Source organism: Galeopterus variegatus, unplaced genomic scaffold, assembly GCF_000696425.1.
Source record: "Galeopterus variegatus unplaced genomic scaffold, G_variegatus-3.0.2 Scaffold1548, whole genome shotgun sequence".
NCBI classification, from domain to species: domain Eukaryota; kingdom Metazoa; phylum Chordata; class Mammalia; order Dermoptera; family Cynocephalidae; genus Galeopterus; species Galeopterus variegatus.
Window position 1 is genome coordinate 55302 of NW_007727659.1, and position 23989 is coordinate 79290.

Here is a 23989-nt window from a genome sequence, read left to right on the forward strand (position 1 = left end):
CCTGGGCTGTGATCCTTTGCTAGTCAGTGTTTCTCTCTTCAGTTTAGGCTTGATCACGTGTGCTGTTTGGTGATGCTGAAGTATCAGGCCTATAAGAGCAGATTCTTCCTTGGCTGTGACTGTCAGCTCCTTGAGGGCAGGAACCTGGGCTCTGGTGGCCTTTGACTCCCTCCCTCGCTGGCAGTGCCGACTATACCATTCTACAGTCCAAGGCACAGTCTTCTGTTGTGCTGACTTTTGGCCGTATTTTGTTCTAGATCCTTAGGGATTTTCTACAGAACTTGATATTCATACACAGGCCTAAACACTTTCCCATTCCTGTTTCCTCCATGATGTTGCCATTGCACAAGGATGGAAACCAAAGTCCAGCGAGATGATGTAACAGCCAGGGGCCCTCTGGCTTTTTAGCAGAACCAGCACTAGAAATTCGGGTCTCCTTTACCCCAGGCCTGCTGTCCCCTGAATTTCCCCATTTCAACCTGCTGTCAGGAAGTGGGGTATTGTCATGAGCACTTCCCACTCCCCACCCTCTCAGTGTGTAACTTCTCTGTTATGGGCCATTAGCTTCACAATAGCACTCTAAAAACCGTGCCAGATCACAAGTGCTTTTGCTTTTACGAGGGCCTTCTCCAGCAAGACTGCTGTGGTTCCATGGGATGCCATGGTTTCTGCCTGCCCTGACCTGTTCCCACCAGACCTAGTCACAGCACCTCAATGTTCCCCACCTCGGCCCAGGTGGACTGCCACACTGAGCTGTTTCAAGGGATGGATGGGGCTGGCCCAGGCCTGGCTCACCTGCATGTATTCTTTCCAGCCACAGCGACTGGGTTGGGGGTGGGCATGTGACCCGGGCTGGGCCAAGGAGAGTGAATCCCAGGACTGGTTAGAGCCACTGGGGAGGAAAAGAGCTTACTCCTGGGCTGCAGGGCTGGAGGGCAGTGGGGAATCCTGCAGCTACCATCTTCCACCATTCAGAGAGAGCCTGCCTGAGAGGAACCCATGAGGTCAAGAGGTGGGTGAGGAGGCAAACAAGCGACTTGGTGGCATAGCCCTAAAAGTCTCAGAGAATTGACCACCTCCCAACCTTCCCTCCAACTCTGTGCCAAATGAGAGAGTCTGTTTGACCTGAACGTGTTTGAATGAGACTTAAGCCCTACACTTTCCAGATCTGAAGACTGCCAAGGAGGGGTCTGGAGCTGCTCTCATTTATTCTCAAGAGCATAATCTGGAGCTAGACTGCCTGGGTTTCAATCCTTTCTCTCCCCTTGCTAGGGCTGTGTGACCTTGGGCAGTGACTTAACCTCTATGTTTCTCAGGATTTTTATTTATAAAATAGAGTTAAGTGCTTAGAATAGTGTTTGGCAATTAGTGTTATATATGTCATAGCTATTTATTATTATTATTGTTAAAGATGATCAGTTATTTGGGAACAAATTATTTCTCTCCCCTCCTGTGCTTCATGCTCTGTCCCCTGGAGCCCTCATCCTCCTGGGCACGTGCCCTGCATTCTCCCCACACTGGCGTCTGGAACCAGTGCCAGCTTTGGAGACCTGCTCAGTGTTTGTGACAGTGCCCTAGCGGTAGTGGACAAGCATGTTGGCCAATCAAAGGCTAGTTGATAACTCAACTTTCAAACCAATGGCTAAGAGTTTCATCCCCAAAGAAGTGGCAGTAACATAAGCTAATCCAAGGGGAAAAAACGAACTCTTGGGAAGAGGGAGACCTTACTCAGCCTGTTCATACCTATGGATCCTAGACACTGAATTCCTCATCCTTTCTGGCCCAAAAGAGGTATATCCCTGGCCTGTCAATACCTATGGATGTGGAAGATAGGAGGGAAAGAGGCCCAGGTATTACAGAGTGTGGCTTTTTTGTGTGTGTGGCTGGTCTGTATGGGGATCTGAACCCATAATCTTGGGGTTACCAGGAGGCCTTTTTAATTGAGCTGAGTGAATGTCCCTGCACTTGGTTCACCTTTTAAGCCAGGACTCTCAATGTGACTGTCTTTGTATTTAGGAATGGGGGAGAGGTGAGCGTTGTCGCACACCTGGAGCATGGCCTGAAGCCTTGCGTTGGGTCCTCTGGCATTTAAGGGCTTTTTTCTCCCTGGACACAGTAGTTGGTGGGGAAAGTACTCTGGCTGGAACTTCTCTCTTTGTAAGTGATTTGATCTCTGTGTGACCTTAGGATTGTCACTCTCTCCACTGCTCAAGCTTCTAGGGAGATTTTACAGGTAAGTTCATCATTGAAAGTAGCTGGAACCATTAAGGACTTATCTAGTTCTTAGTCATCTGTTTTTGACTACATATTCTAGATTTCTGGAAGCAAAGAGGTTAAAAGCTCATTCCCTCCCTCCCACACATACTGGCTTCTCTGGGCGAGTGTCCTCTTGTTAACAGCTGCCCACACCCAAGTAGGAAAAACCCAGTGGCTGGCTGCTGGTTAGAACCAGCTTACTAATGGCAGCAGCAGGCAGACAGAACTAGCTGGTACTGGACTTGGGCGGGGTAGGGGGTGAAGCAGCTGCTTTGGTATTTTAAACATGGCAGGGGATTCATCAAAGACGTAGCTCTCATATTTCCATCATTTCATTCTGGCTTATGGAAAACTATTAACCTTTTTGGTGGGAAGAGAAAGGGTGCAGTCTGTAGGCACCTGGGCTGGCTGTGGAGCAGCACAGTGGGGTTGCTAAGGAGGTACCAGAAAGGATGAGGAATTCAGTCTCCAGAGTCCACAGGCAGGAGCTGGCTGAGGAAGGTCCTGTCGCCCCTCCCTCTTCCCAAGAGTCCATTTTCCTCTTGGATCAGCTTATTTTATTGCTACTACCAACCAGTTACTTCTGAAGCCAGAAAAATGCCACACCTGTGCAACTTTGTACTCCTTTCTTCATCTGGTTAGCTCTTGACTCAATCCGGGAGGAAGGTAGACAAAGATCTTAAGAGGCCAAATTTTTCAAACTTGCCCAGGTCATCCATGCTAAAGGTGAGAGCATTACTTGGTTATTCAAAACTAACCAAAAGGTCAATATACTTTGAAAGAACATGCTGTTCACTTATTCATTCATTCAATAAACACTGAGAACCTATATATCAGGTACTATACCAGGCCCTGAATTTACAAAGATGACAGTTCAGAGATTAAAAACAAGTTCCCAATTTTAAGTTATTTTTGGAGAATTTCTAATTTCCAAAAAACAAAGATTTTCACTTGCTTCCCTCACCTGTCAAGCTTGAGGAAAAATTCCCGAGTGGGGCAGGTGCTGGCCTGCTGCACCTGCAGCCTGCAAGCAGCAGTGACCTTTCCTCCCTCCTCTTCCAAGCAAGTATTCCAGCCATAGAGCTCCAGAGCCCTTCAAAAATCCCAAACCACCCACTGTGTGTGTGTGTGTGTGTGTGTACTCCTACACACACACACAGTATCTCACAGGAGGGAGGAAGACGGAATGCAAAGTAAACTCCTTACTTTCCCTACTGAGGGTGCTGTCGTGGTTTACTTAGAACAACACAGTCTGCAGCTGACAGTCTGTTAACTTTCTTTGCAAATTTTTTACACTGCTTATTGAACATCACAAAATCCTGTAGAAAAATTGGAATGCTGGTATGGGATTTACGCTTAGGAATTATTTTATGGGATTTGGAATGAATATTTGTATACATACATATACACACATATATAAAGAGATGTCAACTAAACTTTCTCAAATTTCTCAAGGTCATCAAATGAGTAGACTCGATTAATGTCTTGTCAATCCTTTGGTTTACACCTGGAAGTACTTTAACTCAAGCAGCAACTTTTAGAGCAGCAATTTTTTTTTTTTTTTGTCTTTTTTTGTCTTTTTCCGTGTCCAGCAACGGATCGCAACCCTCAGTGTTGCCCCCGTACCGGACCGGGGACCGGCAACGGGATTGCAACCCTCGGTGTTGCTCCCGCGCCTCGCTCAGCCAGTGAGCGGGAACCGGTCTGTATGTGGGATCCGAACCCTCGGGCGGGAGCGCCACCGCGCTTCCCAAGCGGCGCACTATCCAGTGCGCCACCGGGCCGGCCCTAGAGCAGCAATTTTATTTGTTGAGTGTTGCAAACAAAAGCCTAAACAAAACAAGCCAACAACTAAAGGAGATTGTGCTCCTGTTTACTAACTGCTGCAGCTGCTGCTGGAGTTTTCATCCCCTCAACAGAACCGACTAACCCCTCCTCAGTACCTGGCTTCTAGTAGATGGGCTCTTGCCCTCCAGCGCCTCCATGGCCACAAGGCTGACAATATACGAGTGTTGTAATCTCTCATTTCTGTGTTTATGCTTCCCATGGTATTTCTCCCCAAACTTTTCCCCATCTGCTTCTGTGTCTACCTTTTGTCATGATGACTGGGAGTGGTCACAGCTTGCCCCAGCAGGCACCTGTCTAACTGGCCAGACCCAAACCCTGCAACTTGCTCATGCTTTGCCCTACAGGCTCTGAGAAACGTTTTAGAAGGGATTTGGGGTGGGGAGGAAATATGAGGAAACGCTCTCTCCTCAGCAAGCTTATTTCTTTGGCCAGGCCTGTCTATAACCTGCACAATCAACATATAGACCCGTCTCATGGCGCAGACCCAACAGGGAGGTAACAGCTGCCTTCACAGAAGTGATCCTTAACCAAGGACTGTAGTTTCAGAGATGTTTCTTGAGAAACTTCTAGAAGCCTTGGAGCCTATGTTATCCATTAACAAGCACTGTCTGTCTCTGCAGACAGACTCCTCCCTCCAAGGGTCTGGGGCTTAAGTTACCTGCCTTCCCGGCCACAGTGGAAGTAGCAGGCGGCCACCCGCAGCTCTGTGCTGGCCTGCCTGTCCGACGAGGGCGCGTGGAGGGGTGGGATGCCAACCCCCTGCATGAAGCATGTCTTCTCACGTGCCTTTAATCTGACTTCCAAGAGGGCTTTGGTTTTTGTCCTTAAAAATAATTTCCAAAAGCATTTACTGAAATAAAAACCTGTCAGTCTTTTTCCCATCTTCAACTGTTAATAATGATTTACAAACTGATTTTTTATTTTTGGTGGCTGGCTCAGTAAGGGGATCTGGAAAAAAACAGTTTTGATAAAACTTGAGGAAATGGTTTGTTTTTAGCTGAGCCTAGGATGGGCTTGAGCCCCTTGGGATGGATAGCCCACCACTATTCTATTGGCAAAAAGAGCTTGTCTCCAGTCCAATGACCTGTCACAAAAAGCAATACCTAGATGTTTTAAAACACATCCTATTTTTGAATAAAAATTATAGGAGGCCATTGTTTTAAACTAAGTTCCCGTACTACGTCCCAAAAGACCAGACTAAAAATCAAAATGGAGTCACCCCTGCTAAGTTCCATGTCACTCAGGCTATGGAAATCAGGAGAAAGTAACAGCCAATTTCCAGAACAGGCCAGTCTAAATCTTCAATAGGTGTGATAATGAAGTTCCCTCTGCTTTAATCCTTACACAAAAGAGAGCCTGAAGTAATCTGATTTTATTTTTCTATTGTTCCCTTTTTCCTTACAAGGAAAGTAACTTTGAAGTGACCAATCTGCTTTTTTTCTTTTTCTGCTTTCTTCAGCCTTTCTGACTATAAACCATCCTCCTCAGCTTGGCTCATTGGAGCACTTATTCTAATTGATGGAATTACTTGTTGCCCGATTCTAGAATCACAATAAAGCCAACTGAGATCTTTAACTAACTTTACTGTAATTTTGTTTTGACACTATGAAAGTACTTTTTGTTGCGTTCAGATTGAGAATCCAATCCAAGCCTTTGTTTGCTGGAGGTTTAAAAACAAGTCTATTTAGGGGCCGGCCCGGTGGTGCACTGCTACAGTGCGCCGCTTGGGAGCATGGCGGCACTCCCGCCGAGGGTTCGGATCCCACATACAGACCGGCTGCTCACTGGCTGAGTGAGGTGCGGGCGCAACACCGAGGGTTGCGATCCCATTGCCGGTCCTGGTCTGGTATGGGAGTGACACTGAGGGTTGCGATCCATTGCCAGTCACGAAAAAAGACAAAAAGACAAAAAAAAACAAGTCTATTTATCAGCAGAACATGAAAGTAATTCCTGAAAATAACTTCAAGACTGTCATTTTTGGACATTAGCGCACGTTCTTCTCACGAGTTCTAACTGAACTCTGGCTTTCAAGAGCCATGGCCACATGCTAGGGCAAGAAAGAAGACGAATCTCCTAACCTTAGTATAATGTGTCAAAATACTTTAGGCCTCCCTGGCAAGACAGGAGATAAGAAGGCAAGAAGGAAGTAGTCACTGTGCCCCAGGGGCAGAAAGGTCAGAAGGCAACTTGCATGAAAGAAAGTGAGAGAGTGGTTATGGCAAATTCTACTTTCCCTTAAATGGGATTGGTTTCACCCACCCTGACTATAAGGCTTCCTTTTTTCTTGGCGCCAGCCAGTCGGAATCTGAACCCTTGACTTTGGTGTTATCAGCACTGCACTCCAACCGAGCTAACTGGCCAGCCCAAAGGCTTTTTACCACAGTGCATTGTCTACTCCTGAAAGCAAGTGTCAGCAAGAGGCTAGAAAGGCCTCTCAGAAAGAAGGCCAAGCTGGCAGTGATCAGGGACCTCCCAGGTGTTTTGTAATCATTTACAGTAAGAACGGATGGAGCCTCCCTTCCTGGCAAGAAAACTGGGGAGGTTGGAGGTGTCTTCAGGTGCAACTGTCAGTGAGAAGAGCCAGCTCTCCAGGAAGTAGAAAACTACAGAAGTAGTTCACCTAACAGCAGGAACCAGGGAAAAATAGCTCTGGGAATAGGAACAACTGCCAGTTGGGCTTTCTCTCCTGGAGAAGACTCTCTTGGTTGAGGCTGTCTTCTCTCTCATGCTTTGTCACTTCATCTGGGCCCTGCTCAAGTTGGGCTTTGAAGACACCATGGACTCTGCAGACATCTTCCCTGGTTAGCAGTATGTCCAGTGGTTGTGTTGATGGCAACCAGCTAGCCTCTGACAGTCATTCACAACATCCCCCATGTGGCCACAAGAATAAAAGCACCTTCTTATGGCTGAGTGATCCAGTTGTTGATTACTCCCATAAATCCTTAACACCTTAACCAAATGGTACTAGTAAGTGGCAGAGCACCAGAGAAGAGGACACAATACCACTCCTGGGATAAAGGGAGTGGGCACTGGCTCACCACTAACACAGCCCACTGGGTCTACTGAACTCAAGCGAGTATGAGAAGATGCCTTCTTTCCTGGATATTAATATTCAAATGAATGTTTACTTAAACATCTCCTTGTGTCTTTTCAAGACCTGGTTCCATTCTCACAGCCTTCTGCCCACGTATTGCACTTGCTGGAACATAGCAGATAGTGTTACCTAGAAATCCTGCCTGTCCCTGAGGCAGGTAGATTGCTTGAGCAGGTGCTTAGGGGCTGCTGTGGCTCTGGGGCCAGGTAACATTCCACTTGAGGCCTGGGGACATGGCATTCTATATTCACTGCTATAGCTGTTCTCTCCGATGCTGGTTTGGTGTAAGGGGGAGTAAGAAAGCATATTTCTTAAAAGCTGTATTCAAGTCAATTGTTTCTGGGATTGTAAAGACTTATTCTTTATGCTGTTATTTTCTAAAGTAACTTAAAAAAAGACAGAAAATCATAGGTCTAAGAACAACTTTCCACATCTGACATATTTTCCCCATCTTAGGTGGGGCAGGTGGTGTACGTGGGAAAGAGCTCTTGGTAGAGAGGGAAGGAAGAGTGGGCAGAGGGACAAGCTGAGCCATGACCCAGTTGCCAGGGGCCTCAGCCAGTCCCGCTGGCAACTCTGAAGTTGGGACGACCCCTCCAATACCCCGAGGCTGGGCTTTGGTGCCCCTCACTGGCTGTGTGCGAGCTGCTCCTGGGGAGGAAGCCTCAGCCTGTGGGAGGCAGCGCCCTCTGAGAGTGATTCCTGGGGAGTGTCTCGATCCTAGACAGGGCTGACCTGGGCACAGAACCACAGCATCCACTGACCCACCCCACACTAGCCCACTAACAACGAGACCAACGTTATTTTAAGTTATTTATTTTTTTCTATAGTACATCTCATTCAAATCATGAAACAGTGATACATTTTTTCCTCAAGCACTACTAATTTCAGATGCTTTTTCTTTTTTCCTTTTGTTCTTATAGGATGGACAAAAATTCTCACACTTTAATGGTCAAAAAATATCAGAGTTTATTAAAAACAGCTTCCCAGGCCTCACCCTCTGAGCTTCTTAGTGTCTGGAGTGGGTTCTAGGAACGCACGACTTTAAAACTCCTCCAGTCAATTCTGCTGCAGGTGGTCCTTGAACCACCCTTAGTGGAACACCGTTCAGGGCTTGTCCATTATCTACTGGAAACAGTTTCAGAAAATCCAGTAATAATTAAGTATACAGAAATAGCTCTTCTATAAAATTTCCATATAAAAATAATAGTATTTATTTACAAAGTTGAGATACTACAAAATAATATATTCGGTTAGGTACTTCGATCTAATAGAGGAAAGTCTACATTAGGCCCGTCAGATGTGGTGTTTTCATTTTCCACTAACTTCTCATTTAAATTGCTTAAAGCATGTGGCACCACGATGTATCCTTCATGCAAACAAACAAACTCTATTTTCTGGAAACAAAGCCTGTCAGCACATGGTCAGAGCACAGCATCTTCAAATGAAAAGTGAACAAATTGATGACTTGGACTTACAGCCTTTTCTCCCCCTCTTTTGTCCAAAAGTCAAGTGAGGTGAGTGGTGAGCAAAATAAGTGGAGGAACTCACAGCACTGAAGCATGGTCCCCACAGCTCAGGCCTCCTAAGAAGCCAGTGCAGTTGGTTAGGTGGAGGTTCCATTTTTCAGGATACTGAAAGACTGAATCTGTCATGGTACCTCTGGGAAAGAGAAATGCAATGTGCCCAGAGAAGCCTTTTAGCAGAAAAGTAGCTGGGTCATCACAGACTTTTTAGTATGAAAAAAATCTTTGACCCCAGTCTGAACAAGCAAAATTATCAGGCCATGGCTATAAGCTGCCCGGCATGGTGAAAAATGTTTGAAGTGAAGCATGACAGTGATTGGTTTTATGATCCAAACACAATCTCAGGAAGTTTCCTTGTTGAGACAGACATGGACAGAAACGAGCTGGTGTGGCACAAAAGGGTCAGGTGGTAACTCAACCTCAAGCTCCCTACCAATGACCAATGTGAATGAGTCTTTGTGGAGGGATGAGTTTCTTCGCGGCTGTGACTGTCTAAACCCGGGGTCTTGAGTCAAGAGGCCCAAAGCGAACACCACAGCCTCACGCTGGGGCTTGGGAGAGGAGCCTCACTCCTGCTCCTCGGTTGTTTGGCACTTGGTGACACAGAGGACTGACAATAATCCAAAAGCCGTGTGGAAGGATTGTAGTGAAGGCAATGTAGCCGTCACAGGAGGAAGCAGCCCTGGGTTTGGTGCAGACTCTGCCACCAATAGGCTGAAGGATGTTAAGTCAAGCTCTTGGCTTGTTTCACATCTTTAAGTGAGTGGGGTGCAAGAGATACTCTCTCCCATTCTGATACCCTTGGTGCGGAAGGGATGTTACATGGGCTTCCAAAGCATCTAAGCAGGGAGAATCAAAGTCGAAGCCACCGGAATAGCAAGGGGTCAAGAAAGCACTGAATTCTACAGGCCTTTTTTGTAAAGCAAAGGCTATACAAGATTTTGCCTTGTCTACAGCTGCACAGAATACACATAATAGATGAATATACATCCTCCCATCTCAGCGCCATGGTGAGTGGGTGTCTGCTACCACGAGTCACTGTACCTGTCAAGGGACTCCCGGGGTGTACAACTGCAGTGGCCCTACTGTTTCTTCCATAGCAGACTGTAGAACACAGACATACGTAGGAAAATTGGGTTCCAGAGATTACCTAAGCATAACTTTTCAGGGACATTTTGGTTATGTAAAGCAGTTATTTCCTGAGATGTTATGAATTATGTGGGCATTTAGCCTGATTTTTTTTTTTAAAGGCAGAATCTTAAGCAAACATCAGGCTTTTTCCTTTTGAGTAACAGCACTTGGCTTGAGTAGAAGTTTAACCGAACACAGTATTAACTGTGAATTAGAGGGCAGGGAGGCAAATTTCTGAGACATTCAAATGGCATGGTGCAGGCTCCCAGCACACATTGCAGGTCTTTGAAAAATACACATTAATGGCCATCAGTTCTTGGGATCATTGCTTTGGGTGCATGGATATGGGGAATCCATTTGGGAAAACGGTTCTTAAGTAGTCTAGTCTTCAGCTTCACCAAAGCCAGCCCTCATGCAGAATAAAGATTTTCTTTTATGTATCCAGTACAAAAAGTAGGTCTTTATGTATCCAACAACTTAGAAAACATGCAGAAAAGTCCTCCATTTCTAATCACTTTTCTAGTGTGTGGGTTCAACTGAAAGTAATTAAGCTAATAATGAGAACTTCATGGGTTTGTTAGAATCTTCTCTTGGCTTTTGGATACTGCAGGTGGCTAAGTTTGGTATTTTTTAATTTAAAAGTTTCTTAAAAGACTCCAAAATGTATACTTAAAATTGGAACAGTGGGCCCTTTGGAACATAGCAGATATTCCAAGTGCATGTTATGGGATAGAATAGCATGTTAAGAAGTACAGAGACATCTGTCTTTCCACTGTCTGACTCAGGACAAATGTCACTTTCTCACAGGGGTTTTCCCAAGCCATCCCAAGCAAAAGCAGCCTTCCCCCCACTGTCTCATTATGCTTTTTGTTTTCCCATAGCAATAAATCTGAATGTTTTCTGTTTGTGATCACCTGTTTCCCCAGAAGAATGAGAGCTGTCCAAGGGCAGGGCTGTCCCTGCTGTCCCCAATTCTTGGCACATAGTAAGTACTCAGATACTCACTGAACGATTAAATCTTTACATTCACTGTCCAACCCCCAACCCATACTTACCACTAAGGCCGCACAGTTTTAAGGTCTATGTCACAGATCTGCTAAGTAAGGACAGCCCACTTGAGTAGGAGGATGTTTGACAGGTGTTCAAGGGCCTTGACATGAACAAGGTGAAACAGGCCTCTCTCCATCGTGTGCTCCCGTCACCCACAATGTCTCAGGGGCCTACAGTCACATCTGTACTTGTAGCAACTTTGCTGTCTCTATGACCCAAGTAGCCAGAGTTGTGGTTTAGCAAACAGCCGAGTTACAGATGTCTGCAAGGCTGAGCTCCTCCTTTGTAATTACTTCCATCTGAATTATCCGATAGGGGATACTTTGTTTTTGAGGACTGACCCTGGCATTACTTTTCAAATACGGCAGAGTACTGTTACAACTGTAAATTTTCCTGGTAAAATGGCAGAAATTACAGAGATTTTTCTCCCCATCACTTCTTTAAAGACTTAAATTGAAGGATGCAAAAACATGTGGCCACATCCATAGTTTTCTAGGGCTGTTGAGAGGTGGAAGATTGCTGTGTTAGCCCCTCCTTTGTTGGCTTCTCCCAAGGCCTTCCCCAATCATAAAGCACAATGTACATAGACACTCACTGAAACTGCTTTTCAACCCATGAAAAGAGTAAGTGGATGAGAGAAAGACGATAGTGGGGAAGGCCTCGGGAGCACCTGAGGGCCTGGAGCACTGCTGTGTATGCTGCAGCCTTGCTCCTACCACTAAGAGTAACATATGCAGGGCCTGGTATTTCCTGCACACGTACTAAAGGTAGCAAGAATTAACTGACTGAATGACCCTACACTCTTGAAAGGGTAACAGCCAAACTGACCCTCAGTGGAGATAAGGCCTCTCGAACTCCCCAAAAAGCAGACTCTGACCAGCACCATCTGAGAGGGGTGTGTGTGCACGCGCAAGTAAGCCCACGTGCTACTCCTACAGAGAAACCGGGGCTGTTGTGACCCCAATTTCATAACATTTTCACTTTGATTTCTATATGAAATTGTGACTCAGTGCCGAATTTTAGACCCAAATAAATATGTTAAGAGGAGATACAGAATAACAGAATTTATCTTTCTAAACATCTCAACCTAGTTTTTTCCAGGTAAGGTTTTACACCAGCAACACGTACTGGTGACTAGCGTCACTCTGTGAGATGTCTTCAGCAGTAACCCAAACACATCACTCAGGAATGGAGGCCAAACGCCATACGCCTATGGTGGAGATGGCCAAAGGAGGGCACCAATAAAGATAAGAGTCTTTGGTTGCCTTTAAAAAAAAAAAAATCCATATTTTATCAATTTAAAGCACTACAGCAGCAGAGATAGGAAAGGAGATGGTTTCCCAAGAACTCTACCAAGGATTTTGCTATTCAGTAGAGGAATAGTTATAATAATTAATGTACCTGTCTTAAATTTTGAAATGTATCTTAGTACCTGTAATTCAATATTTTGAAGAGTAAAAAAGTGGCTGTTACCTTTGGCCTTTCCAGGTCGCTGCTAGGTCCCCTTTAAGTACAGAGATGAGAAAGACTGGGGTTAATAGAGGCGGCAGCAGCCCCTCGAAGGACGGTTTGGAAGGACATCCCGTTTTACCTGACCTGTGAAGCTGACAGTTTTCGGATAGAAATATCTCCTGCAGGACCCATGGGAATCTTTTGCAGCCTTTGCAGTGTTCAGGACTGCTCCCATGTGACCGGTCTGAAAGGTGGGCTCCGGAACTCAAACTATGACAGAATTCTCTAAAAAATGCCTTGCTCTACCTGCCCTCTTGAATACTCTGAGTCTGCACTATGGCTTATTTGTGACAAAATGAAAGTTTTGTCTCAAAGGAGCTTAAGCTAAAGTTGTATGTTCTTGTTTATTAGTTTTTATGGCCTTAATAAAAATTTCAAGCCAGCCAAAGCTTTCATCCCCAGCTCACTGTAAGCATGCTGGCAGATGTTTAAAAAGGCGTCACAGGATTGAGGCTGCACTTCTCTCATGGGATTTAGAAAAAAACATTGGGCCAAACTTAGTGCTGGGCGCAGAGACGCTAGATGCACAATTGTGGGACAAATCCATATGACTCAACTCAAAATTCTAGAGTTAATCCTCCCATTATTATTTGCTCCTTTTCAAGGCCTTACTGAGAAATTAAGCCGGGCTTGGCCATGGTGGCAGATGTCTCCACACTCCTCAATTCAAAGGAGCAGTAGTTGTGAACATACCAGCAGTGCAGCAGTGCTAACGGCATCTTTGGCTGTGAAATAACAGACTATACACCACGCTACTACATATTCAATCAACTGGAGTGTTCAATGTTTTTCCATGTTTCTGTGAAACACTGAATATTGGTTTAGTTTAAAATGTAATTTACCAGGAATAAAGGTAAACCGATAAGGTCATTTTGATTAATACAAATGTGAAAAAAGGTGACATGTAAAAGAAAACATTGCTGTTCATATTCTTGAAATAGACTTTTAAGACAAAAGTAATGACATACGGTTCATTTTCACAAATTGCACACAAGGTGAAATCACACAATTACTGCAGGGAACTGTAGGCAAGCATCTCAGTCATAGGAATTTTTTTGTTTGTTTTAAATGAAAAAGCTGTATGAAATGCATAGCTTTGATTAGAACTATAGATAAGTCCATCTCTGTAAAACTCCAGATTTAGAATGCTGGGCAAAAGGCAGTGCTGGCAAAGTATTTAATGCACATGAAAATGCGATTCTATTTTGGCTTCCAGAAGTAGCCCTAGAAAATTCTATGCACCAATGCATTGGCTAATAACAATCATTTCAGTTTTACTATAAATTATTCTAAATGTCACTTAAGTACTTAAGAATTAGCGCTCGCTCCTTTCTAGAAGCTGTCTAAGGCAGCTGATGCGTAAAGCACCTCAACTAGACTTTCAACTAGTTCAGCAGTTTAGTCTGTGCTCCTTGGGCCACAAGGATTGCCTTCTATAACCCTCACTGTATAAGTCTCCCTACTGGAGACTTTCGTGTTCATTTCTGCCTTGTAAAAGACAGCCCAGGCAAGGGAGAGAAACATGACCGTCAAGAACTGTTCCTTGCAGCAATCTCAATCCTAAGAACGATTATGCAGGTGTGGGGAATACAAAGATCCCACCTCACAGAAGATAAATGAGCTGCATTCGCACTGCCAGTTCTTCAGGGATTATTCCCCCTCTCTCTCCTCAGAAAACATGCTTTGTTTGCGATGTGATCTACTGCTCTGTTGATCAGAGTTTTCATTCACGCTATGGTAACTTTCATCTCAAGCATCTCAGCCTTCATGTAATTTGCTTATCGTGTTTGTCTAGTTTTCACTGAACACACAGTGCAAACAAAGGCAAAGACTGAAGCAATCATTTAAAAAACAAGAGCTCACACTAAAAACACACATGAGCGTCAATATTAAAACGTGGGCTTCCTCCTGTCTTTATTCTGGAGAGGAGGAATCCTCCTCATCATCTTCCTCGTCTTCATCGTTGAATGAACAGGGGGTCTCGCCTCGGGACTCAGAGCAGTGAGAGGCCGCGCTGCTGGACTGGTGACTGTTTGGGGCAAGGAGCTGCCCAGTTGCTAAGGCCACTTCAGCATCCAAGCATAACCCTTGGTTTACGCTAGTAAACAATTAAAAACACACAGGCTCATTAACGTGGTATAAACATGTTTTGTAAAACATAGGAATAAAAACACAGGAAGGAGGTGCCACTGGCAAGATTGGCCACAAACCTGCTCAGGTCCTCTGCCGGTAGTGACATGTCCTGCCTCTCCCCTTCAGAGAGTCATGGTTTTGTGGTTTGTCTTTCTAACCTTGAAAAATATACGTACCTTGACTGGGGTAAGTTGGCACCGGTGGTCAGGTCTAAATTTGAAACTGACTGGGTAGAGTTCAAAAGTAGTCCCTGATTTAACCAAGAAGGTCCTGTGGAGATATCTGAAGGAAAAAACAACAGAAGATGTTGTCTCTGCAAGTTCTGTGGCTGCTGTTTCAGTGTGAAGAAAGCCCAGAAAATTAAGGGATAAACCTATTTTTAATCACAGCTAGACAATTCTTCTGCCCTAGGAAGAACCCAGGTTTCTTAATTTTCATAGGAAAAAAAATTTTTTTTTCCCTAGAACATAAGAGTATGAAAAAAATACAGGAAGGCAGACTATAGGGAGAAAACATTTAAATTAAAACAATCACAGTCTTTTTTTTCCTTAGATAAGACTGCCAGAGCACACTGGTACTGGGTACAATGATCAGTATACTATCCTGGACACCTGTTGTCCTCATCAAAAAAGACCTTGACTCTGGTGTTAATAGCCAAAGCCAGGAGTAGGTACAATGAAAGTCAAATCAGAAATACCTTAGGTAAGAAGGACACCCTGCTTATGGTGCAGACATATTTTTGCTAAAACCTCCACTGCACAGTCTTTTAAAGTGCCTGTTGGTGAACTCAATGTTATTACTCATCAAAGATCTACTCTTTTTTCCTGACAAGTTTTTTCTTGGTGTCCTTTATGCTACAATTCAAACTAGCCCTTATTTTAAAAAGCTATATGCAGTCATATTTTTAGTGAGGGTGAAACAGACATTACTGTTTTAGTCCACTGAAAATGTTTTGAGTAGATCCTTGCACTCATTTTCTATGCTTATACCATATTTCTCCTATTATAACACTGATCAATTCTTATTATAATTTTACTTGTTAAATACTTTTTATCTCCCTATGTAGAAATGTTAGTTCAAAAGCAGCAGTAACTGAAACATATAAGATTTAAATGTTACTGATTATAGCCTCTTTCAACAGTGACTTTACAAAATAGGTGGTAGATACACTAAAAATATGCTTCTAAAAAGAAATTCTTTAGAAATATCACACGTTCTCACTTATTTCTGGGAGCTAAAAATAAATAAATAAGTACACAAACAAACGGGGTGGGGCGGGGAAGAAGACACAGCAATCACAATTCCTTGAACTGGTCAAGACAAGGGAACAGATATGATGTTGATGGGTGGGAGGGGCAGAGGGAGGGGGAGGGAGGATTCGGTAAAGAAACACGAAAATCAACTACATTGTAAATAAAATAAAATAAAATAAAAAATAAAAAACAAAAAATAAAATAAAATAAGAAATTCTTTGACTTACACTGTAAAACCAAATGTATACTTAGAAAATGTAATTTCATGGGCCGGCCCGGTGGCGCACTGGAGAGTGCGCCGCTTGGGAGCGCGGTGGCGCTCCCGCCAAGGGTTCAGATCCCATGTGGAGACCGGTTCCCGCTCACTGGCTGAGCGCGGTGCGGGCGCAACACCAAGGGTTGCAATCCCATTGCCGGTCCCCGGTATGGGCACGACACCAAGGGTTATGATCCCGTTACTGGTCAGTAAAAAAGACAAAAAGGAAAAAGAAAATGTAATTTCACAAAATGAACTTTTATTTAATCAAAATATTTTTGCAATTACTGTGCAAAAAAAAAAGAAACCATATGTACTGAGATCCTGCCATTGTTTGACCAAGGGAGAAGACATTCCCATACAGGAAAAAAGTAAACTAATTGACTAAATTAATTTTAGAATGGTCTTGTGAATCTTTTTCTTCGCAGGCCAAGGCAGTTGTGAAAAAAAAGGATTTCAATTCTAAGAAGAATAGCAGACTTTAAGTACATTAAGTAAGGGCAAGTCTGTATAAGAAAATGAAATTAAAGCCAGAATCCTATGCTGAATATTAATTAGTATTTAAAACTATGGAAACTTTCTGTCAGAACACAGCTTACTTGTTTGTGAACATAACACATTACATTTTCTTTTTACAATGAATTTGAAAGGCCTACATCTCTTTCATATTATCATAGGATCCACACAATGGTTCTCACACTCTTACCCAAGAACCATTCACACGTTTCTTCCTTTGACCTAACCAGAAGAAAGTCGGTATCCCAGGCCACAAATGAGGTCATGAAGAGATCAAAACCACAGAGCCTGCCTAATAGCCCTGAGCCTTTTCACTGGGAATAAAGTTCTGGTGGTTTATTGAGTAAGCCCTTTATTCAAATCCTGCTAGGCTGCCAGTTTGACTGGACTGCTAATGAACAGCAGGACCTGCACCTGTGAGCGTGAGGAGGAGGGAGCAGGGTGGAGATCTGGGACAGGCTGGCTGAGGGTCAAGGCAGAGCAGGGGCATGTTTGCAGGAGGTGGATGGTACCAATTTAAACACTAAGTCAAATGGAAACCAAGTCTCAATCAACAAACTTCTGTTGTAAGCAAAGGGCCCAAACCACAAAACAAAATAAAAACTACCTTTTTGTTTATATTTGATTTAATATACCTTATAATTAATATTAAAATGCCTTTAAAAACTGATATAAAATTCTAGGTGGTAATACTTATAAATGAAGGAAACAGGAGAAAGCAAAGGCAAAAACACTGCTTAGGTATTCAAATTATATTTGCAGAATATGTAAGATTATCAGGAATTAGGATAATCATGAAGATTTCCGAATTAGTGAAATATACCTGAATTATAGAACATGCAAAACCTAGTGTTTCTTTTTTCAGTATACGGTTATAATTCATAATAAAAAAGCAAGTAACTCAATTAAAAAATGGGCAAAGGATCTGAACAGATGTTTCTCTAAGGAAGATATACAATGGCCAATAAAAAGATGAAATGATGCTGAAGATCATAAGTCATGAGGGAAATGCAAATCAAAATCACAGTGAGATACCACTTCCCCTCCACTAGGATGGCTATAACTAAAAAGATGGATAACAACAGTGTTCAGAAGATTATGAATTAATTAGAACCCTCATACACGGCCAGTAGAATTGTAAAGTGGTACAACCACTTTGGAAAATGGTTTGGCATTTCCTCAAAATGTTTTGGTTTTTAAAAAATTTTTTTTTATTTTTAAAAGATGACCAGTAGGGCCAAGCCCGTGGCGCACTGAGGAGAGTGCCGCGCTGGGAGCGCAGCAGCGCTCCCGCCGCGGGTTCGGATCCTATATAGGGATGACCGGTTCACTCACAGCACTCACTGGCTGAGGGCAGTGCAGCCGGTCTCAAAAAGGACAAAAAAAAAAAAGATGACCAGTAAGGGGATCTTAACCCTTGACTTGGTGTTGTCAGCACCACGCTCTCCCAAGTGAGCCATGGGCCGGACCTTCCTCAAAATGTTAAACACAGAATTAGCATATAATCCAGCAATTCCACTCCCAGGTATACTGTTCACACAAAAACTTTTACAAGCATATTTACAGCAGTATCATTCAAAACACCCAAAAAGTGGAAAGAGTGTAACTAAAGAATGGATAAACAAAGTGTGGTACCTCCATACAATGGGATATTATTTGGCCATAAAAAGGAATAAAGTACTGATAATGCACAGCATGGATAAACCTTGAAAACATTATGCTAAGTGAAAGAAGCCATATACAAAAGGTCACATATTATATGATTTCATTTACATGAATGTCCAGAATAGACAAATCCATAGTGGTAGAAAGTAGGTTAGTGGGTGCCAAGGACTGGGGGAATGGGAATTGACTGCTAATGGCTACGAAGTTTCATTTTGGGGTTATAAAAGCGTTCTGGAATTAGTGGTGATGGTTGCACAACTGTGTGAATATACTAAAACACCACTGAATTGCACACTTTAAAACGGTGTATTTTATGGTTTGTGAATTAATCTCAATTTAAATTACAATGATACTATTTCAGACTCACCTGACAGGGAAAACAGAACACCTCTGCAGGTGAGAGTGTAATTTGGTAAAATCAAATTGAAATTTTGGGCACTGTCTGGTAAAGCTGCAGATGTACTCGATTTTGACCCAACAACTTCAATCTATATATTTGCTCATGGGCGTACAGGAATGTAAAGCAGCACTGTATTTTAATATTGAGAAATTAGAAATAAACTAAAGGTTTATGATCAGAAAAATGAAAAGATAAACATATTCTTATAATGGAATCTTATACAGAAGTAAAAATGTATGAATTATAGCTACATTAAATCACATGGATGAATCTAAAGAACATAAAGTTAAGTGAAAAAAAAATCAAATCAGCAAAGAATATATCACTATGATTCTATTTATATAAAGGTCAGAGGTAGGCAAAACTAATTAATAAATTGTTTCCAGTTTACCACAGTTGTTTGCATCTCTAAAGGAAAGCAAGTGAATGATAAACAAGAAATTCGAGTGGTTACATATAAAGGGGGTGGGAAGGGCACAGAACTGAGGGTGGCCATGCAGTGGACTTTAATGGCAATGTTCTTTTTCCTAAGCTGGGTGGTAGATTCATGGATAAAAACAATTTAAGACTGGGAGAGAGGAAAAAGGAACAGTAAGTAAATATAGTCAACTTGAGAAGTTTTACTGGAAAGAGGAGTGATGAATCTGTATTTACCCTGTATTGTCCCTTTTTTCTGGCATTTAAACTTTTACATTCTTCCTCTTTGAATCCAATTTTAATAGGGTATTTCTAATCTTATGTATCAATAGATAATAGATACATAGTAGTCTTCCCTTATCTACAGTTTCACTTTCTGAAGTTCAAAAAATATTAAAAGGAATATTCCAGAAATAAACAATTCATAAATTTTAAATTGCGTGCCATTCTGAATGTTGTGATGGAATCTCACACCTTTCCGCCTGGGACATGAATCATCCCTTTGTCTAGCATATCCACGCCTTGCATAAGTTACCCGTCCATTAGTCACTTAGTAGCTGTCTAGGTTATCAGGTCAACTATCACAGGATCTCAATGCTTGTGCTCAAATAGCCCTTATTTTACTTAATAATGGCCCTAAAGGGCAAGAGTGGTGATGCTGGCAATTTGGATATGCCAAAGAGAAGCTGAGGTGCTTTCTTTACGTGAAAAAGTGAAAGTTCTCAACTTAAAAAAATCATAGGCTGAAGTTGCTAAGATCTACAGCAAGAATGAATCCTCTACCTGTGAAACTGTGAAGGAAAAAGAAACGCTTTCTAGTTTTGCTGTCATACTTCACACTACAAGAGTTACAGCCATAAAGTGTGACAGATGCTTAGGTAAGATGGAAAAGACATTAAAATTGTGGGTGAAGACAGGAACAGAAACATGTTTGGAGTTGACAGCAATCAGATTCGGAACTATCCGTGGTTTCAGGCATCACTGTGGAACATACCTGCGAGGATAAGCGGGGACTACTGTAACAAAGCCTGCCACTAGAGCAGGGTGGCGTGTACCTACTTTCATTTGTAAACTGCCCAAAGTTGCCCCTGAAGTATCCAGAGGGCACTAAGAGAGAAAAAATTTTAAAAGCTTTTTTATCGAGCTGTTACTAAAAGCTTACACTTAAGTAGGCTCTAGGCTGGGTACTGGGATTTACAGATAAAAGATCTCTGTGAAGAGCCACATTTAGTGGTGAGTCAGCCAATTTACATGTATATAGTGTATATTGTATAGATTTAAGTTCACAATGTTATGAAAACAATGTATTTAATCTAATTTTTTGAAAAAGGTCCTACATTTATTATATAAAGTGTTAAAAGTCTCATTTGGTGATAAAAGCACAAATTTTCTAAAATTTTGCAGTTTTATATGAAAAAGCTTTTAACAAGTTAGGGTTTGACATTTAATCAGGGACAACATGTGAAAACATCAGTTAATATACCTGTGATATAACCTTCTAAAGCCTTTGGCACCAGTGATTTAGCAAGTTTCAGATCTTCCAGGGAGCATTTGCCTGACTCCAGGCCAAAGGACATTCCCATCCGCTTCAGTACTTCTATGTCATCATGGATCTCGAAGGTGTTGTCAAAATTAAAAAGATATTCAAACCTGCATCAGGAAACAAAGTTAGTATGGGGTTTTCAATGGTACTGGAGAGGTCTGAACAGTTTTAAACCCTGTACTTTAAATAACAGAATGAGGGCCTAAGTTCAGCTACGGTACTAGGAATTGTTACCACGTGGAGTGTACTGCTGTGTTCAGGGGAATGACATCTCAAATAAGCCACTCTGCCAATTGAAACAACTTTCCTGTGACAGACAATAGGAATCCATAAACTTCAGCCCTAACGCTGCTGCAAACGGGAGACAGAAATTTTGTTCTAAATCCAACGCTTTTCAAAGTTGTCTACAGCTTTGCCACAAAAGGAAAGCCTCCCTAGTTTAATACATGATACCTGTATTATAAGTTGGCGTATTAGTTTTGAGGAAAAAGACATTTTGAATGCTTACTCCATTTTTATGAGCCAAGTGTTAGCTACAGCATACTTTAGATAAGCAATAAATGGAAGACCTAACAAACTAAACCAATGCCCGAATCCTGTCTTGAGGGGCTAAGGATTGAAATGTCTTAAGAAAAAAATGTCACATACAATATATACAGCACATTTCCCAATGTTCTTCCAAAGTACCCAATCTGGATGCCCAGTTGTCCACCACAACCTTTCCATTAAGAGGCGAACACAGGAAGACACAGTCCTTCAGACTCCTAGGCTAGGTAGGGGCTGGGGCAGCTTTAGCCACAGGCCTCAGCCCTGCAGGGACAGAGTTCAGATGTATGTTCTGGGACAATGGTGGGTTTTACTTTGTCATGAAATTCTATTAAAATCATGTGAGGGTGAAATTTTTTATGATAAATCTTACATCAGGGCAAAAATTAGAATCTGAAGCAAACTGCTATATTTATATAATCTGAAGTATATGAATTTGAATAAAATAATTAACAAATTTTCAGAAAATACAAAAAAACTGAAGTGGGTACCTGCCACAGGGTTGATTTCTGGCATCTGTTAAAAGCAGATGGTTTTGTAAATCTAATCCTCGTTGTGGGAAAGCCTCCTGGCTAATTAAGGGGAAAGGTTGCATCACCAAGTAGCTGAAAGACATGTTTTTTGGACCTACCTTGAATAACAAGCTCTTACAAGCTGCTCAGAGCCTCCTTCCCTCCACGCAGGGGAGGGCCAGGAAATGGCATGAGTCAGTGACCACCCAAGGGATGGAAACCTTACTAGATCCCAGCTTGGGGTGAAAATTATCCATAATTCCCCTAGTCCAATGGTTCCAAAATTTTCCTGTCATCCTTTTTAGACTTAAAGACTAACCTAAGAAGAGAATTTTATAATACCCCGCACAAAACAAGAGACTAACTAGAGAGAGTAACCAAAATACTGATTCCTTTTTATCTGAAAAGATGTTAACCACTTTCTAGAATTCTCAGTTTTCTGAGAATATGTTAACAGTTGTCTTAAACATAGGTTTTTATGAAGAATTTGCAAGTGCATAACTAGTAATTCAGACAACTACTATTTATTGACCACTGAGCTGGGTCCTTTATAACTTTTGTAAAATGGCAAGGTAAATATTATAATTCTTATTTTTGTGGAGCAAGAGATGAAATCTCACAGAGGCTAAGAAACTTAGAAAATTGAAAAATGGACCCAGGTGACTCCAAAGTCTACGCAGTCTCTACTACTTCTTATTGTGTCTACAGTCTCAATGATGAAATTGTTTTGAAATTCCTGCTTACTATTTTTCCTTTTCCTGTTCTTCTTTTGAGTGTGTGTATATGCCTTCTTATTTAAGTGACCCAGAATCTCTGTATGCAACAGACATTGAAAGCAACACTGCCAGAGAAAAGAGTGGGAAAAACAAGAGGTGGTAAAGCCCAAGGGCTTTAACCTCGCTGTAGCTCTATGGAGACCAGATCTCCTGGGCTCCCTGGGATAGTCATGAGGTATGCCTATAGTACTGAGGTAATTATTCCTTTTTTTTTTTTTTTGTCTTTTTTACTGACCGGTAACGGGATCGCAACCCTCAGGGTCGGGCCCGTCCCGGGGACCGGCAACGGGATCGCAACCCTCAGGGTCGGGCCCGTCCCGGGGACCGGCAACGGGATCGCAACCCTCAGGGTCGGGCCCGTCCCGGGGACCGGCAACGGGATCGCAACCCTCAGGGTCGGGCCCGTCCCGGGGACCGGCAACGGGATCGCAACCCTCAGGGTCGGGCCCGTCCCGGGGACCGGCAACGGGATCGCAACCCTCAGGGTCGGGCCCGTCCCGGGGACCGGCAACGGGATCGCAACCCTCAGGGTCGGGCCCGTCCCGGGGACCGGCAACGGGATCGCAACCCTCGGTGTTGCGCCCGCACTGCGCTCAGCCAGTGAGCGGGAACCGGTGTCCACATGGGATCCGAACCCTCGGTGGGAGCACCGCCGCACTCCCAAGCGGCGCACTCTCCAGTGTGCCACCGGGCCGGCCCGACTGAGGTAATTATTAAGAGAGTCTTCTTTTGCTTTCATAAGTACCCCAATTCGGATAATAAATTATATGCTGACCTCTTTAATACCAGCTAACACTTGTAAAGCACTTGCCTTGAGTCAGACCCTTTACAAGCATTATCTCATTTAATCCTCACAACAAGGCTAGGAAGTAATAGTGGCCCTGGTATCATTCATATTTGTTCTTCAGAAACAGAACTTTGGAGCAGTTAAGTAAGGGAGCCACATATACCCTTAAGTCTCTCATGACACTGGTTACAACCTGAAGACCACTGATACAAACTTTTTCGTGAATGGTAAAATAAATTACAAATTAATCCTGTATTTTGAATAGTGCTCCTTCTCACTTGCTATGATGAATATTATCATCAATCTTAGTTAAAATGTAAAAAAAAAAATTCATTAAAGAAAGAAAAACAAAGAACATGCCCAGCATTTTCACATCTATTCATTCATTCACTAATAGAAGCATACATAACTATAACATAGCAAAACAAATAGTTGCTTTAATGCCCCATGTTAATCTAAAATGTTCCCATAATAAACTATGATAATGAATCACCAATGAACTTACATTGTCCCAGACCCTCAGTGATAGTCTAACTTATTGTAGTTACTTGCTCAGAGTTGCCACATACACCTAGTACATCATAGCTTGGGCCCAGGCACTGCTAACATATAACACAGGCAGCACAGTGCCTGGCACAAGACAGGGGACTGCGAAGGGTGAGTAATGGAGCTCACACTGGTAGGTGATAGCACCCAGATCTGAGGAGGTGTTTCACATGCCCCAAGGAAGCCAGCCTTGGAGGGCTGCAGATAATGGAGTGCATCCTC

At 42.9% G+C, this 23989-nt stretch overlaps 1 protein-coding gene across 1 annotated transcript in view; it reads right to left on the bottom strand.

The window, feature by feature from the left end:
- Nucleotides 1–12179: 12179 nt before the first annotated feature.
- Nucleotides 12180–23989, bottom strand: part of TFDP2 (transcription factor Dp-2 (E2F dimerization partner 2)) — a 128413-nt gene continuing 116603 nt past the window's right edge. Inside the window, exons 10-12 of the mRNA XM_008577591.1 lie at nucleotides 20541–20707; nucleotides 14727–14832; nucleotides 12180–14515 (exon numbers count right to left, since the gene is read on the bottom strand). Of these exons, the coding sequence (XP_008575813.1) occupies nucleotides 14332–14515; nucleotides 14727–14832; nucleotides 20541–20707 (457 nt within the window). The 3' untranslated portion in view covers nucleotides 12180–14331. The remainder of the gene's footprint in view (nucleotides 14516–14726; nucleotides 14833–20540; nucleotides 20708–23989) is intronic.